Source organism: Centruroides vittatus, unplaced genomic scaffold (genome assembly GCF_030686945.1).
Source record: "Centruroides vittatus isolate TY-2023 unplaced genomic scaffold, ASM3068694v2 contig_955, whole genome shotgun sequence".
In the NCBI taxonomy this organism is placed as follows: Eukaryota; Metazoa; Arthropoda; class Arachnida; order Scorpiones; family Buthidae; genus Centruroides; species Centruroides vittatus.
The window spans coordinates 2,223,700-2,236,973 of NW_027122634.1; the positions used below are offsets into that span (position 1 = coordinate 2,223,700).

At 27.6% G+C, this 13,274-nt stretch overlaps 1 protein-coding gene across 1 annotated transcript; it reads left to right on the forward strand.

The window, feature by feature from the left end:
• The first annotated feature begins 2,144 nt into the window (after positions 1-2,144).
• On the forward strand, positions 2,145-3,071 carry LOC136985211 (uncharacterized). The gene is made up of 4 exons (XM_067282444.1): positions 2,145-2,290; positions 2,368-2,559; positions 2,619-2,732; positions 2,796-3,071. Exons 1-4 carry the CDS (start codon positions 2,228-2,230, stop codon positions 2,883-2,885), a joined length of 459 nt encoding a protein of 152 aa, XP_067138545.1. The 5' UTR covers positions 2,145-2,227; the 3' UTR covers positions 2,886-3,071.
• Positions 3,072-13,274: the final 10,203 nt, after the last annotated feature.

Sequence of the window (13,274 nt, forward strand, 5' to 3'; positions counted from 1 at the left end):
AATAAATTCAATATATATTTATTAAGTATAAAGTTAATAAACTAATAACAGCAATGTATATCGTTATATACTGTCGTATCTCTGAACAACGGTCACTAACGGAAACATAAAAAATGGCTGTTGTTTAGGGGCTATTTTATATGCATATTTGTTCTAAAAAGTTCCTGAAAAATATCCGCTGTTTAGAGGTGCGGTTGTTGGAAGTTTGACTGTATTTTCGAAAATTTATCATTCACATGGCTTCTCAGAAGTCAAGAAAAGCCTAGATTATTTACATTTTTTAAGGCTCCACTATATTATAAACAAACAAGATATCGTTAAAAATTATATTATAAATTGAGAAAAAATAAAGTTTATGTTCTTATTACACAAGAAAAAAGTGCAATAAAATGAGTAATTCGCAAGAAATATCTTTGAGGCCTCGTAAGTGTGAAGTCCAAATAATCCTGCTGACCTTGCGATAGGGCCTGATCGTTTGCATTTTTAATATCATTAAAATAAAAAATGATAAAAGAAAATTATAATTCTTAAAATCTCTCAATATTTCTACTTTAATAAATACAATGAAACAATTAATAATGTATACAATTAACTTCAGAATTTAAAAATTCTACAAAATTAAAAAAATTCACATGTCGTTAGCTTATTCTGTTATTTAAAGAATTTATAATGAAATATCTGTATTTAATTATAACTAACGAATCGCTTTTTAATGTTTAATATATTAAATTCTTACGCATCTTATAATTAGCTTTAGCTTATTCTTCTGATGCCATCTGGTGATAATAAAGATTAAAAAGTAAAACTTGATTTATATTTATATATTTTCAAATAAAAGTTTTATTTGGTGAACTTTAAAATGGTCAAATCTATTTAGTGTAAAAAAAATAATGAAATATCGAAAATAATTATTTATATTAATAGAATAATAATAATAAATTTATTAGTCATATTAGGCCATAGCCTGTTATTACAGGGTGTTATTACATTGTATTCACATTAATCATAACAATAATAATATCATTTGGTATCATCAGTTCATCTAATTACATTCATTAGTTAAATCAGATCAAGTACTTATAACTTTAAAGAAGTTGATTATAAAAAGTTTTTGCATAATTGTATAGTTTGTAAATCATTACAGAATTTGCATCATGAAATAAACGATACATTTGCTTTTCTTCTTTAAAGAAATTTAGTTAGTTTAAATTCGCTTTGTTTCTTAGTTCGTGTCCCTTTTTTTACACTCACAAAACATGTGATATTTGGTAAATAAATCTTGGCATCTTGGGCAAGTTATTTTAGAAAATTCGTAAATTCTATTGTTAATTATAATCATATATCAATATATAATTTATGCAGAAATCTTGGCTAGATCAAAATACTATGCCAAGTTAAATATGTTTCGATTAGTCCGATGGTGCAGGCAAAATATACTGTACTTTTGACCTTAAACATACAGTTAAATAATTAACTGAAGAGTAAATGTAATCTTTTTAAAATACTACGTAACCTGCTTTTTCAGTATAATTACAAAGTAAATATAATGCAATGAAATGTCACACCCAACATTCAACACATTAAATCCACTCTTCAGTTAGTTAATTAACTTACAAATGATACTGTAGTTAGTTCAACATCATTAATGAATTTTATCATGACATTAGGCCTATTGTTTAGCCATTTTTATACTAAGATATCTGTATAAATCATTAATTATTCACGTAAAGTTTCGGAATCAGTACCGATACACTTATCTTTTATAATGTCATATTTTGTCAGATACTGTATATAGGGCTGCTTAAAATATACTAAATATTAATATAGTACAGTAGATATAGCCTATACTAAGCAGTTCTCTTGATCTAATGCGATAATAACCTATCAGTTTGAATCGTCATCGTCTATTTGTAATAAGAAGATAGGCTACTTAACCACTCTGGAGTTTTGAAAGAGAATGTATAATTTAAATTCACAACATTTCATCATCCTACATCATGAATAAATGATTACATTATATTAATTAATTTTATATACTATTCTAACAATTGTAAATACATCAAATGATTTCAACCTTTGAAACACGTTAAAGAATTAATTCAAAGATTTGATAAATTCAAACACAGAATACGAATGAATCTACTTTCGAATCTGTATTCTGTTCCAAAATTCAAAAGCGAAATTTTCCGAATTAACAAAGAGCTTTAAACTAAAAACGGTAATTTACATGGCAAGACGACAGGCGTCTTTTTGGAAGTACATGACGGGAGCTTTGGCACTGGCTCAATTCGTAAATGGAATTTAGCATTCTTCATTTCTGTATTTCTCAATTCTTATGGACAATATTGATAACATTTTATTTTTCAGGTAACCAGCAGCTTGAACGTCAGCTTATGTTGCTTATGCACTGATTACCCGAATGCCGAAATGTGGGCCGTGAGTTGGACCGCCGCCTACTTGTTTGCTGTTTCTTTCTTCAGTGCAATCACTACTACTCTTCACTTGGTGACGGCTATCCTTCGCCCGGGTCCGTTACCGGAGCCATTTAAGTATTCCTATGTGAGTCAATACGTTTTATATTTTGTTTTCTATCAACTTTAAATATCTCTTTCTTACAGGGAGTATTTTATAACTTGATGGCAGGTACTTTGAACGCTTTGTTAGGAGCTGTGGCGGCTACCTATGATGGACGACGATTTGCTCCTGATCTTCCAGCCTATGCCGCAGCTGGAGTAAGTTGTCCTTTATATTATCTCGACTAGTTAACAGCATTAAAGTAATTTCTTTGTTAACAGACAGTAGGTTTGGCTAGTGGAATTTTATATGTAGCAAGTGGAGTGATGCTCTTTTCGAGAAGTGGCTCGTCTCACCGTTCCCGTCATTAAACATTTAGAAATTATGTCGTTTTGTTATTTTCTGATGTTTTCCGAATTCCTAATTATAGAATGAAGTCTCAACTCTATTTTTAGTTGATGGAATTTTTCAGTGCATAAAATTGATCAAACGTTAAGTGAAATAAATTCTGTTTTCATTAGGTAGATAAAGTATAAACTGTTATTCAAATGAATAAACTCATGTATTTTCATGTCTTTGAAATAAATTATTATAATAAATGATTCGTCCGCTATTCATATTTAGCTATTTCATAAGATTTTATTATAATTTGATGGAGGAAAAACTCTTTATGTATTATAGTTTAGAGCCACAGGTCTATCTGACCCTATTATAGCTTCCTCGTTAGGCTAAATATTAGATTTAATTTCAATTTTGTGCAGTAAGAATCCTGAAGTAAGTCCCTTCATATAAACAAATAAATAAAATATAATTTTCTCTTGAATTATTTGAGGATAAAAAAACTATAAGTTACTTAATATTGTGATTTACAAGAATATTATATTAACCAAATATGAAATCTCAGACAATTCTGCATGTTTTTTCATGCTTATCAATGATTTGAGCGAACGAAACTTTATCTGCTTTTACTAAGAGTAATCAATTTAACAACAAAATTAAATTTAGTATAATAAAAGAATATTTAAATTATTAAATCTACGTCTAATGTTTAACTTATGACAATAAAATTACTTCAGTTAAATTAATTCAATTAAATTCAGTTAATTTCCATGCATGATTTTTCAGTTCACGAAGTGGATCATAATTATTCAATTAGTATATTCATCATTAAATATAAATTATCAAACATTTCAGATCCATTAAAGGTATATTTTCATGAAAATTGGAATCTTTGAACGTGGAATAGAAGCAATAATTTAAAATGAATCATTATCAAACGCATAGATTTAAACAGTTTACGAATAGTAGTATCATTTCAAAAGGTAACGAGAGCCTGGGACAAAATACATATTGGAGACCCTGTAGCAAATTAAATTATTATATTAAATATAATTTGGTTCATAATCTATCGGATTAAGAATAATTTACTGTTTTTTCCTCCTCTGGGCATCCCTGTTTCTTAATGCAATTAATTCCTTGAAAATTATTTCTACATAAGCCACTTTTTCTTTAAATAATAATTTGAAACCAAATTACTTATATCGAAGTATTACCATTTTATACGAGAGTGATTTCGATCTTAAGTCTAACCATGCTCAAAGTCAATTTGAAAATATATATTGTACTGTGCAGTATCTCAAATTATCTCGAAAATTTCAAGCTTTCCTCTTAAAGCTTTCTTCAAGATGGATTTCTTGCGAATGGGCAATGGAATGAGAAGATGGTATCTTTTTCTTAAATTATAAACTTAAATAGAAGTGACACACCTAGAAAAAACATTTTGCTGTCATATAGGCAACATTATAAACACGAATTGACGATTGGTTTAATTAATATGCCTTTGTGTCCTTAACTTATAAATGCTTAAAAAACAAACTAATTCGTCATTTAAACTTATCTCGTCTACTAGTACTTTATCAATTAACAGGACTTATTATACTGGATTTATGGATGCAGCAATTAGGTCTTACAGATCAGAAATAATATTGTCTATTTAAATCACCTGGTGATTTAAATAAACAATATTATTTCTGATATTTATACTTGAGTACTTTTCTGGAGTACTAGTAGACGAGATAAGTTTAAATGACGATTAGTTTGTTTATAAGCATTTTTAGTAGAGATTTATAAAATAATTTATAAGTTTTATCGCCGATAAAAAGTAAACAGTAAGATCGAATCTTCTAAACTTTTATCTACTTACAGTAATGTATGCTTTATTTTTAGAAATCACTATTTTTTAAAATAGTGGTTTTTAAAAATAAACATAAATTATTTAATATATATTAATGTTAACAAAAAAGTGATTTAAAAAATTAAAAAATAGAATAACAGAAACGAGGAGAAGATAAAGGAAGATTTTCAATATCACTTTGATAGACATGTTGTAGCAGCAGGATATATCTAAAGCTTCAGATTGCAGTGAAGCCAGTTTACTTCTGTTCCTGGCTTTTCTTCTCCAACGTATTTCCAATGCTCTGACCATTGGGTCTTCCCATCTAGCTGGTGGTCTGCCAGGTTTCTTTTATTATATTATTAGGATACCAGTCGGTGACTATCGATGTCTATCTATTGTCAGTAAAAGGTGACGGCCTGGCCATATCGAAGATGAACAGATAGTCAATATATTTAATTCTAAATATTTTGTCGTAAAACACGTAAAATCTGTTCTTTTGAATGGAGAATAGCCTACGTTTTGGGGCAATATAGGCCTAAATATATTGTTCGAATATACAGTATATATATATATATATATATATAGGCCTGAATATATACCCTTATATATAATTAGATAATTAGTTAAAAGTACACAGTTAATGTATATACAGCATATGTATAATATAATATTTAATTTTCTTGAAACGTGTGTTTCCAAGTTTGTGAGACTCGAAATAACGCGACTCATTTATTTTAAGTCAGTTATGTGTTATAGTTGTCAAAATTGGTAACAGATGTCGCTATCCGTCCACTCGAATTATTTTCCGTTTAATTTTTGACGTTGACACTTTTATTGTTCCTAATTAAGAATTTTTAAAGATAAAAAAAATTTATTACTCTAATTATTGCGTAATTTTCTTAATAATTACAATGATTAAAACATTTACATATTTTAAATTTGTAAAAAAAAATTATTTAAAAAAATAATTCTAATTCAAACTAATCAAATTTCACGAAAAAATTGATAAAAATCTTGATTTGCAAAAGCAAGAAAACTATTAAAATTAAGATTTTGTATTTCTTTAGATCAAGTTAAAATGAAATATAAAACGGAAATTTTAGTTTACATTTTCAAATATTTACGACTTAAGAGCGAAACCGTATTTAAATATTTTATAACGCGTGAGATTTGCCTGTGAAAGAACCCGTGAGATTTGCAGAACTAAAGGCGTTCTAAGCACTATTGAGGCTCCCGGTTCAATTTCTTAAGAGACCTTATATAGATGTAGAAACAGAACAAATGTATTATTAATGAGCAGCGAGATCAGGCCCTAAAAAGGCGAGAATCCCGGCCATGATCGGGTATGCTCATGCGTTAATGCATCCCTAATCATTAATGTTTCAAGAATCTTCTACAATAAAGAGTTTAAGAGATTTCCTGATAAAGAAAGAAATTGTCTGTTAATCTGTATCAATTTAATATATAATCTAAAAACTTTTTAAAAGAAGAAAATTAATTTTAAAGCAAATATTAGAAACTACACGCGGGCATACACATCACGACCAAGACCTTGCTCGTCACTAATTTTTCTATTTTATATTTATATCTGTAGCCTATAATGCCACTAAAGAAATTCGTTCGGGATCTTAAAACGGTGCTATATAAAGCTAATACCGTATTTACTCGCATATAAGACGACGCTTTTATCCATTTTTTACTGCTTCAAAAACCTAGGTCGTCCTATACGAGCGAGCGAAAGATTCTTTCGTTTTTGTATAATTTTTGTAAACTGTGTATTCGCATTTTTTACTGGACTCTCACCTTCTGGTGTATAAAAACAAAAGTATTTTATCTGTGTCGTTTGAATTGTTTCTTGTGTATTGTCAGGAGTAAAGATGAATAGCAATAGGAAAAGCAAAGCTTTTGAATTGAATTCCAAAATTACACAGAAACACGATATAAGTTTTAATTCATTCTTACATGAAAACAGATGATTATTTGGAAATCAGAATTCGAAGAAACTCGTAAGTTTAGTCGACGAAGAGTGAATTCGATCGTTATGAATTGTCAAAAAAAGTTCCCGATTGTCTAGCTTTACATGAACAAATTATGTAATCGATTTTACAAGATTTTACACGTTTAAAATGCTAGTAATATTTGCGGGACAATGTGTGCAGTTACGTGCATTTGAAATTTTATTTGTGATTAAACGAAATAAAACTAGAATTGTATTAATAAATCTAATTTTCTTTATTTTGATCTTGAAAGTCACACCTCGTCCTATATGCGAGATCGTTTTACATTCGTTTTACACAAATACTAGAATACAACATTTTATATTTAAAGTGAGCCTAAAATGAGAACCTGAAAACCTGCGAAAATGTAATCATGCTAGGATTCTGGATCATTTAGAAAGCAAAGAATTTGATGACACTGTCATATTTTAGAAATTAATAACGTAATTTTTATTATTTTCTCCTTTCGTTTTCCTGTTCTCGACAGTATTTTACAGTCGTATCAGATTTTAGAAATGAAAGAGATTACAAAGAAATTGCAGACGTTTCCAGAACTTAATAAAAGTAGTAAAAGAAACTGAAGATAAACATAAAGATTTAGAGTGATGTATTCCATATCCGAAGAAGGGAATTTATCTTTAACCAATGATAAAAATCCGATCAGTCGAGAAAGAATAATCGACGGAAAGCTCAATATAGACAAAAGAACAAAATAAAGTGCAAAACATTTCTGGGGTATCATTTGCTACATCCATATTTATATCTTATCCGTTCAGCTCTCGTCCTTACATTATCTATCTTCTTTGATGAGACAAAAGTAGTCTACATAAGATAACTTATATCATTTCCAAACGATTAAGTCTTCTATTCACGGATTATACTAAGTTGCTCTTAAATTATTAAATTGTAAAACATTTTTTTTTAAATAAAATGAAATTTCTTGATTCACATTAAACAAAATGAAGCATTGTATTTTAAACGTGGTAGAAATCTTAGCTCAAATGGACTCATCAAACAGGTTCTTGAGGGAATGAGGGAAGATTCGATTTAACTCATTTATTAATTGTGCAAGTTTAAGTTTCTCATAGTCTTCTCCTTTTTCTGCTGGTCTTCCTCTTCTCGAGGAATTCTCTAAGTTTCTCGTAGTCTTGAAGAGATCGTCAAGAGTGACAAGACTATGAGAAATTTAGACTCGAAGAATTCCTTGAAATGATAAAGAATAATACAAGAAGGGGAAGACTACGAGAAACTTGGACTTACAAAATTCAGGAATGGATTAAATTAACTTTATCAGATCTAACATGAAAATGAAAGAAGAAACTGAGATGGAGAGTTTTCAGTTAATTATCTCCTTAAACTGCTTCGAAAATCAAACTAGATTGTTGTGAAGAAGCCTCGGTTTTGCATCTATAGTTAAATCTTGTTCATACTATGGAAAAATGCTTCAAAAAGGAACACGAGAACTAACAAAATTAACAAATGTTGATCTTGTACTTTCAAAATATGTTAAAGGTTTAAAATTATTTTACAATATAAATTTTTAAAACTGCTTAAATTTTTTAGCGTGTCGAATTGTTTTGCTGTTGTAAACATCTTCAAATAAATTTATATGTATTGTACATACTCCCAAAGTGTGACACATCTAAGCTTTTGAGACTTGAGAATAAATGTTTATTTTTGAAAAACAGTCTGATTTAAGATGAACTCTAGTATAAAATATAGCTTCTTTACATTTTTTTTAAAAATTAGTTTTCATTAAACATCATTTTTAATCTTAAAACTTTTGTAATGCAGTCATAAGTCATACAAAGAAATCTGTTTATGGTTCTGTGATAAAACTAAGCTGAACATAATCATGGTGTTGCAACCAATTACATTACTGAGAAAGTGTTTTAAATCACAATATAACTAATTAGAAAGTGATTAAAATAATTAAAATAGCAATAAATAAATTAGCATAGTATAAGATTAACCATATTTGTCTGTGATGTAAAGATAATTGTGGTGTGAGGAAAGATTGATGCTGCGCCTTGTCTCTAGATTTATGAAGTACCTTGACGATTTATCTTATAAAACTTATATTTCAGAAGATATTAAATCCGTAAATGATCAGTTTGATTCCAAAAATATATATTATATACAAGAGGAATTAAAAAAATCATGGTCATATTACTCTATTTCCTAGAGCAATGAGCTAATACTTTTTGAATTCCTGAAGAAGTTTTGAAAAGTATCTTAGAATCTAGAACCGTTAATCTTCGAGACATTTTATAAATTTTTTTTAGTTTTCTCGTCTATTTTATTGTAGAAAATTCAATTATATAACGGACAAAAACGATTTGACATGGCGCCAACTATTTTAAAGTGAGTTTTGATCAATTTCCTCATCGAATATTTCAAGAAAACTGTGTTTTCTCTCTATATATATATCTCGTATAGCGAGTATTAAATGTATAGATAGGTAAATAAAAAGATATAGCCCTATTTAAAAGTAAAGATTATTAATATTAGCTTAACCAGTACCAAAGGAAGTTGCTAAGTCGAGATAAATTCTAGATAAAAATATATAGACTTATTATCACAATATTACAGTAGGATGTGTGTTGCTTCTAGATATCGATTCCAGTTGATATCTATTTTTTTATTTTATTATTATTATTTTTTTCTTTTGCTTTTTTCGGTGGAACCCATCACAAAAGTGTCACTTATGGAATTTTCATCAGATATGTTCCAGCATCCTCCATTGTTCGCTTTCTCAACTGATTAAAATCTTAAAAACTGTCCAACAAAGTTGTATTATGTCGACATCTTTCAACTAAGTCTACCTGATGATAAATTCCACGCTTTTGAAAATACTACTCCTACATTATACATGTCTGTACTATAACGTGTAAAATTTACATGTTGTTAAGCATCTATAGTAAGAGAATTTTGATACGAAGCATTTTATTTATATATTTTTTAATAATAAAAATATTATTTTATTATTTTTTTGCGCTGTGATTTATAGCAGAAAATGTAATTTCGGTTTGAAATTTATATTTTTAATTGGCTTAAACAATTTAAACAACTGGATTTATGCGTGAATTTGATTTTAAACTTTAATTTATAATGTTTCTCTTCGATAACTAACTTAAACATTAAAGATAACTTCACTGTATTGCATACACAGAATGGTTCCAATTAATCTAGATAATAAAAAGTTAGCTAACTTGATTAACTGACTTTTGTGTCAGCCTGTATATAAAAAAATAGTACATTTCATAAGATAAAGCGTCAGAAATTCTATTTTTTATGATTTAAAAAGTACTTTTTATCAAGCGGAAACGTCAAAACTCTCCATATTTTGTATTCGAGGATATTTTGTTTGTATTCAAGGGAAAATTTTTCCGAACAGTCGCCCTATAAAATTGAATTATGACACGAATAACTTGAAAACTTACGTTGTAACTTATATTGTAATATTTATCGAAAGAATTTCTCCATCTAAACAATTTTTATTTTAAAAAATTAAAGAAAAAAGACAATTGTTTAGAAGGGGAAACCACACTGAAAATCCACATATCATCAATCAATCAATCAATCCATCCATCTTTATTTGTAATGGGCCTTTGCCTGTTACAAGGGGAGTTTTGTTCAACATTCATTAAATAAGCAATTATATAGTTACAAATTTCTTAACAAAATTATACAAGTTATAAATAAATTTTAACTTAGCCACATGGAAAAAATTATACATTTCTTTTTCCGAGGAGCACTCATTTAAAATATTTAAATCAAAACTTTGTCTTAGACTATTGCTTTTTTGCATCCACAGACCAGATGAAATTTAGAGAAGTTTTCTAGACACCTCGGACATACAATTTTAGAATAGATATAAATCTTGTTTTCAATCGTTATTACATCATTATTAAGGCGAAGCTGGACGAAGAATCTCTTAACTCCAAAGGGGAGATTAAGCAACATATAATTATTGATATTAGGGTAGTCCAATATTATATTATATGAATTCGACAGCTTTCGTGTCCGGATATCCTCCACATCAAGTATCAATGAATTCTCCATTACATTTCTTGTAAGCTGTTTACATAATTCTTCACTAAGAAGATCCACATATCAAAAAACAACAATAAAAAAACATTAAAGTCGCCTTGAACTTTCTTTAATGGATTCTTAACTAACCGTAAAATGTTTAAAATGTTTTTTAAAATTTGGCACATTTCGAAAATTGCACCTTAAAAATAAACTATAAAAAATAAAGGCTAATTTTTTAAAGTTTCGGCGGCGTTAATTATCAGAACACGTTTAAGTTTTTAATATTTACTTCAGAAAACTGGAAGTTGGAAGAAATTACTGTTTAGTGATCTGCCAGAAACAGTTTAGGGCCTCCTGTTTTAAATTTATTGTAATTTAATGAGGGGAAAGGCCTCTTATATGTTATAGCTTACAGCACTTTACCGTTTTGTTTCTATTCTTATCATTTTATCTTGAAATTTGTTTTCTGTAAAAATATATTAATTATTAATTAAATATTTAACTGTGTAAATTCCAGAAGACATTAACGATTTTTGTAATTCTAGAATTCGTGAGAAAATATCTCTCTTTTCCGAGAATTCTGAAGATAGTGAATGATCACTTGGCATTAATACGAAAAATTCTTTCTTGAAATACATTTTTATGTTAATTAAATTGCTGAATTATTAATATTTTTAACGAAATTTCTGTAACTTGAAAAATTTATAGATTTATATATTATATAGAGAATCTTTGTACGTTTACAAATGTTAATACTGTAAATTATTTCTATAACTGAAAACAGATATGACGATTATAATGCGATAAGATAAGAAAATATTGCATTGCTTCTGCGAAATTATATAAGTTTTATCATGATATTTGACGTATAATATTTTCATTCCTGGTAAATAAATAAATAACATAGCTTTTAATTATTTATATACAGGGTGGCCCAAGCATATAAAACAGTTAACTAATCTTTAAGCCATCTTATACACAGTACCTAAGAGAGATGAGACAGGGTTTAAACCCATTTTTTCGCTATTTATCAAAATAAAATTTAATTTTTATCATTTTCGTGCCATGTTTTTGCATAGAATACAAAATTTTGGGATCTTTCTATATCTGGAATCCTGATCAAAGGATCTTGCTGGCCATACTATATGTGAACCTGTTTATGTATATTTGTGTAACTGTATATGTAAGCTAAATTTAAACTCGATGGGCCCTAATCTGTAATCTGTAAAGTATAAAATAAGTTACTATAGTCTCGTCTCTTGAGGCCTTAAGCTATAGGTTGTTGTGCTTACGTGTAAATTTGACATTGAGTAGATCTATATTAGAATGAGTAAGATACTTTTACAAATAACACAAGCAGCCTGTAATATATAACTCTAGTCATTATTATTTTATATATACTTAGATCTTCTAGCAATTTATAAATATTTTAATGTATTTTTTCGAAGAACTTTATAAATATAGTTATAAAAATATGTTCTAAGTAAGAGTAGATATCAGTTTTCACTAATTAGTTCCATGTATTGGAAAATAATATTAGATTACTTTTGGATGTTAAAAAAATTGAATAAATATTATAAAATATTTTAAAAAATCCATATTTTATTGAAAATTTTACTTCTTTCTTGCTCGGTTTTTTATGAAAATTATTAATAATTTTCATATAATTAATGTAATTTATGTCCAAAATATTTTCTCGAAAATATTCGATCTTATGCGGAATTACATATAATTATAAGGAAGAAATTATAATTAATATATCTATGGAATGCTTAATTTTTAAATTAAAATATATTTTTATCATTATTATAACTCGATGTTCGTTTTAAAGTGCTCAAAGTAATAATTAACGGTAATTAGAGCACAAGTGGAAAAACTAGAAATTTTTTCATTTTTCGGTAACGCTAGAGTTTTATTTTTTTATTTTTTCGGTTATATAAACGACTTTCAATATATATAACTTATAATTTACGTTCTTGATTATACATTTATCAAGTTATAATTGTTAATTTTTTTAAAAAAAAACTTCAACACAAAAATTATAGTCACGTCTATCATAAACACAATTAACAATGTTTCGGCTTGTTAGAAACATAAATCTTTGAAATATTCTGCAAGTTAGTTAATTTTTATTTATCTCAATAGAATTTCCAGCAAATTTAATGATTTTGTCAGCTAATAGCGCGCAATTTCAATTTAAATAAGGTTTTTTTTTTTTCTTAGAGTGTCTTCGAATTTTTTCTATCGTAATTTCATTTTAATTAGTAACAAAATAAATAGCAACATTTAAATAAATGAAATTATATTCAGGATGACTCAAAATTCAATTAATCGTGTTTTTGTTTGTAAGTTTCAGATACACTTGTGAATATGAATCGTAACTGAGTTAAGAACAAGGTGGTTTTTTTCTTTCTTTCACAGAATTGATGGAAGAACTGAAAAAGTAATAACAATTAATTAATATTTGATTAAAAATCTGTAGTACTTTACAATGGTTAACTGACTCTTGGATCACACTGTATATGTTGGTATAATTAAAAACATATTTAAAT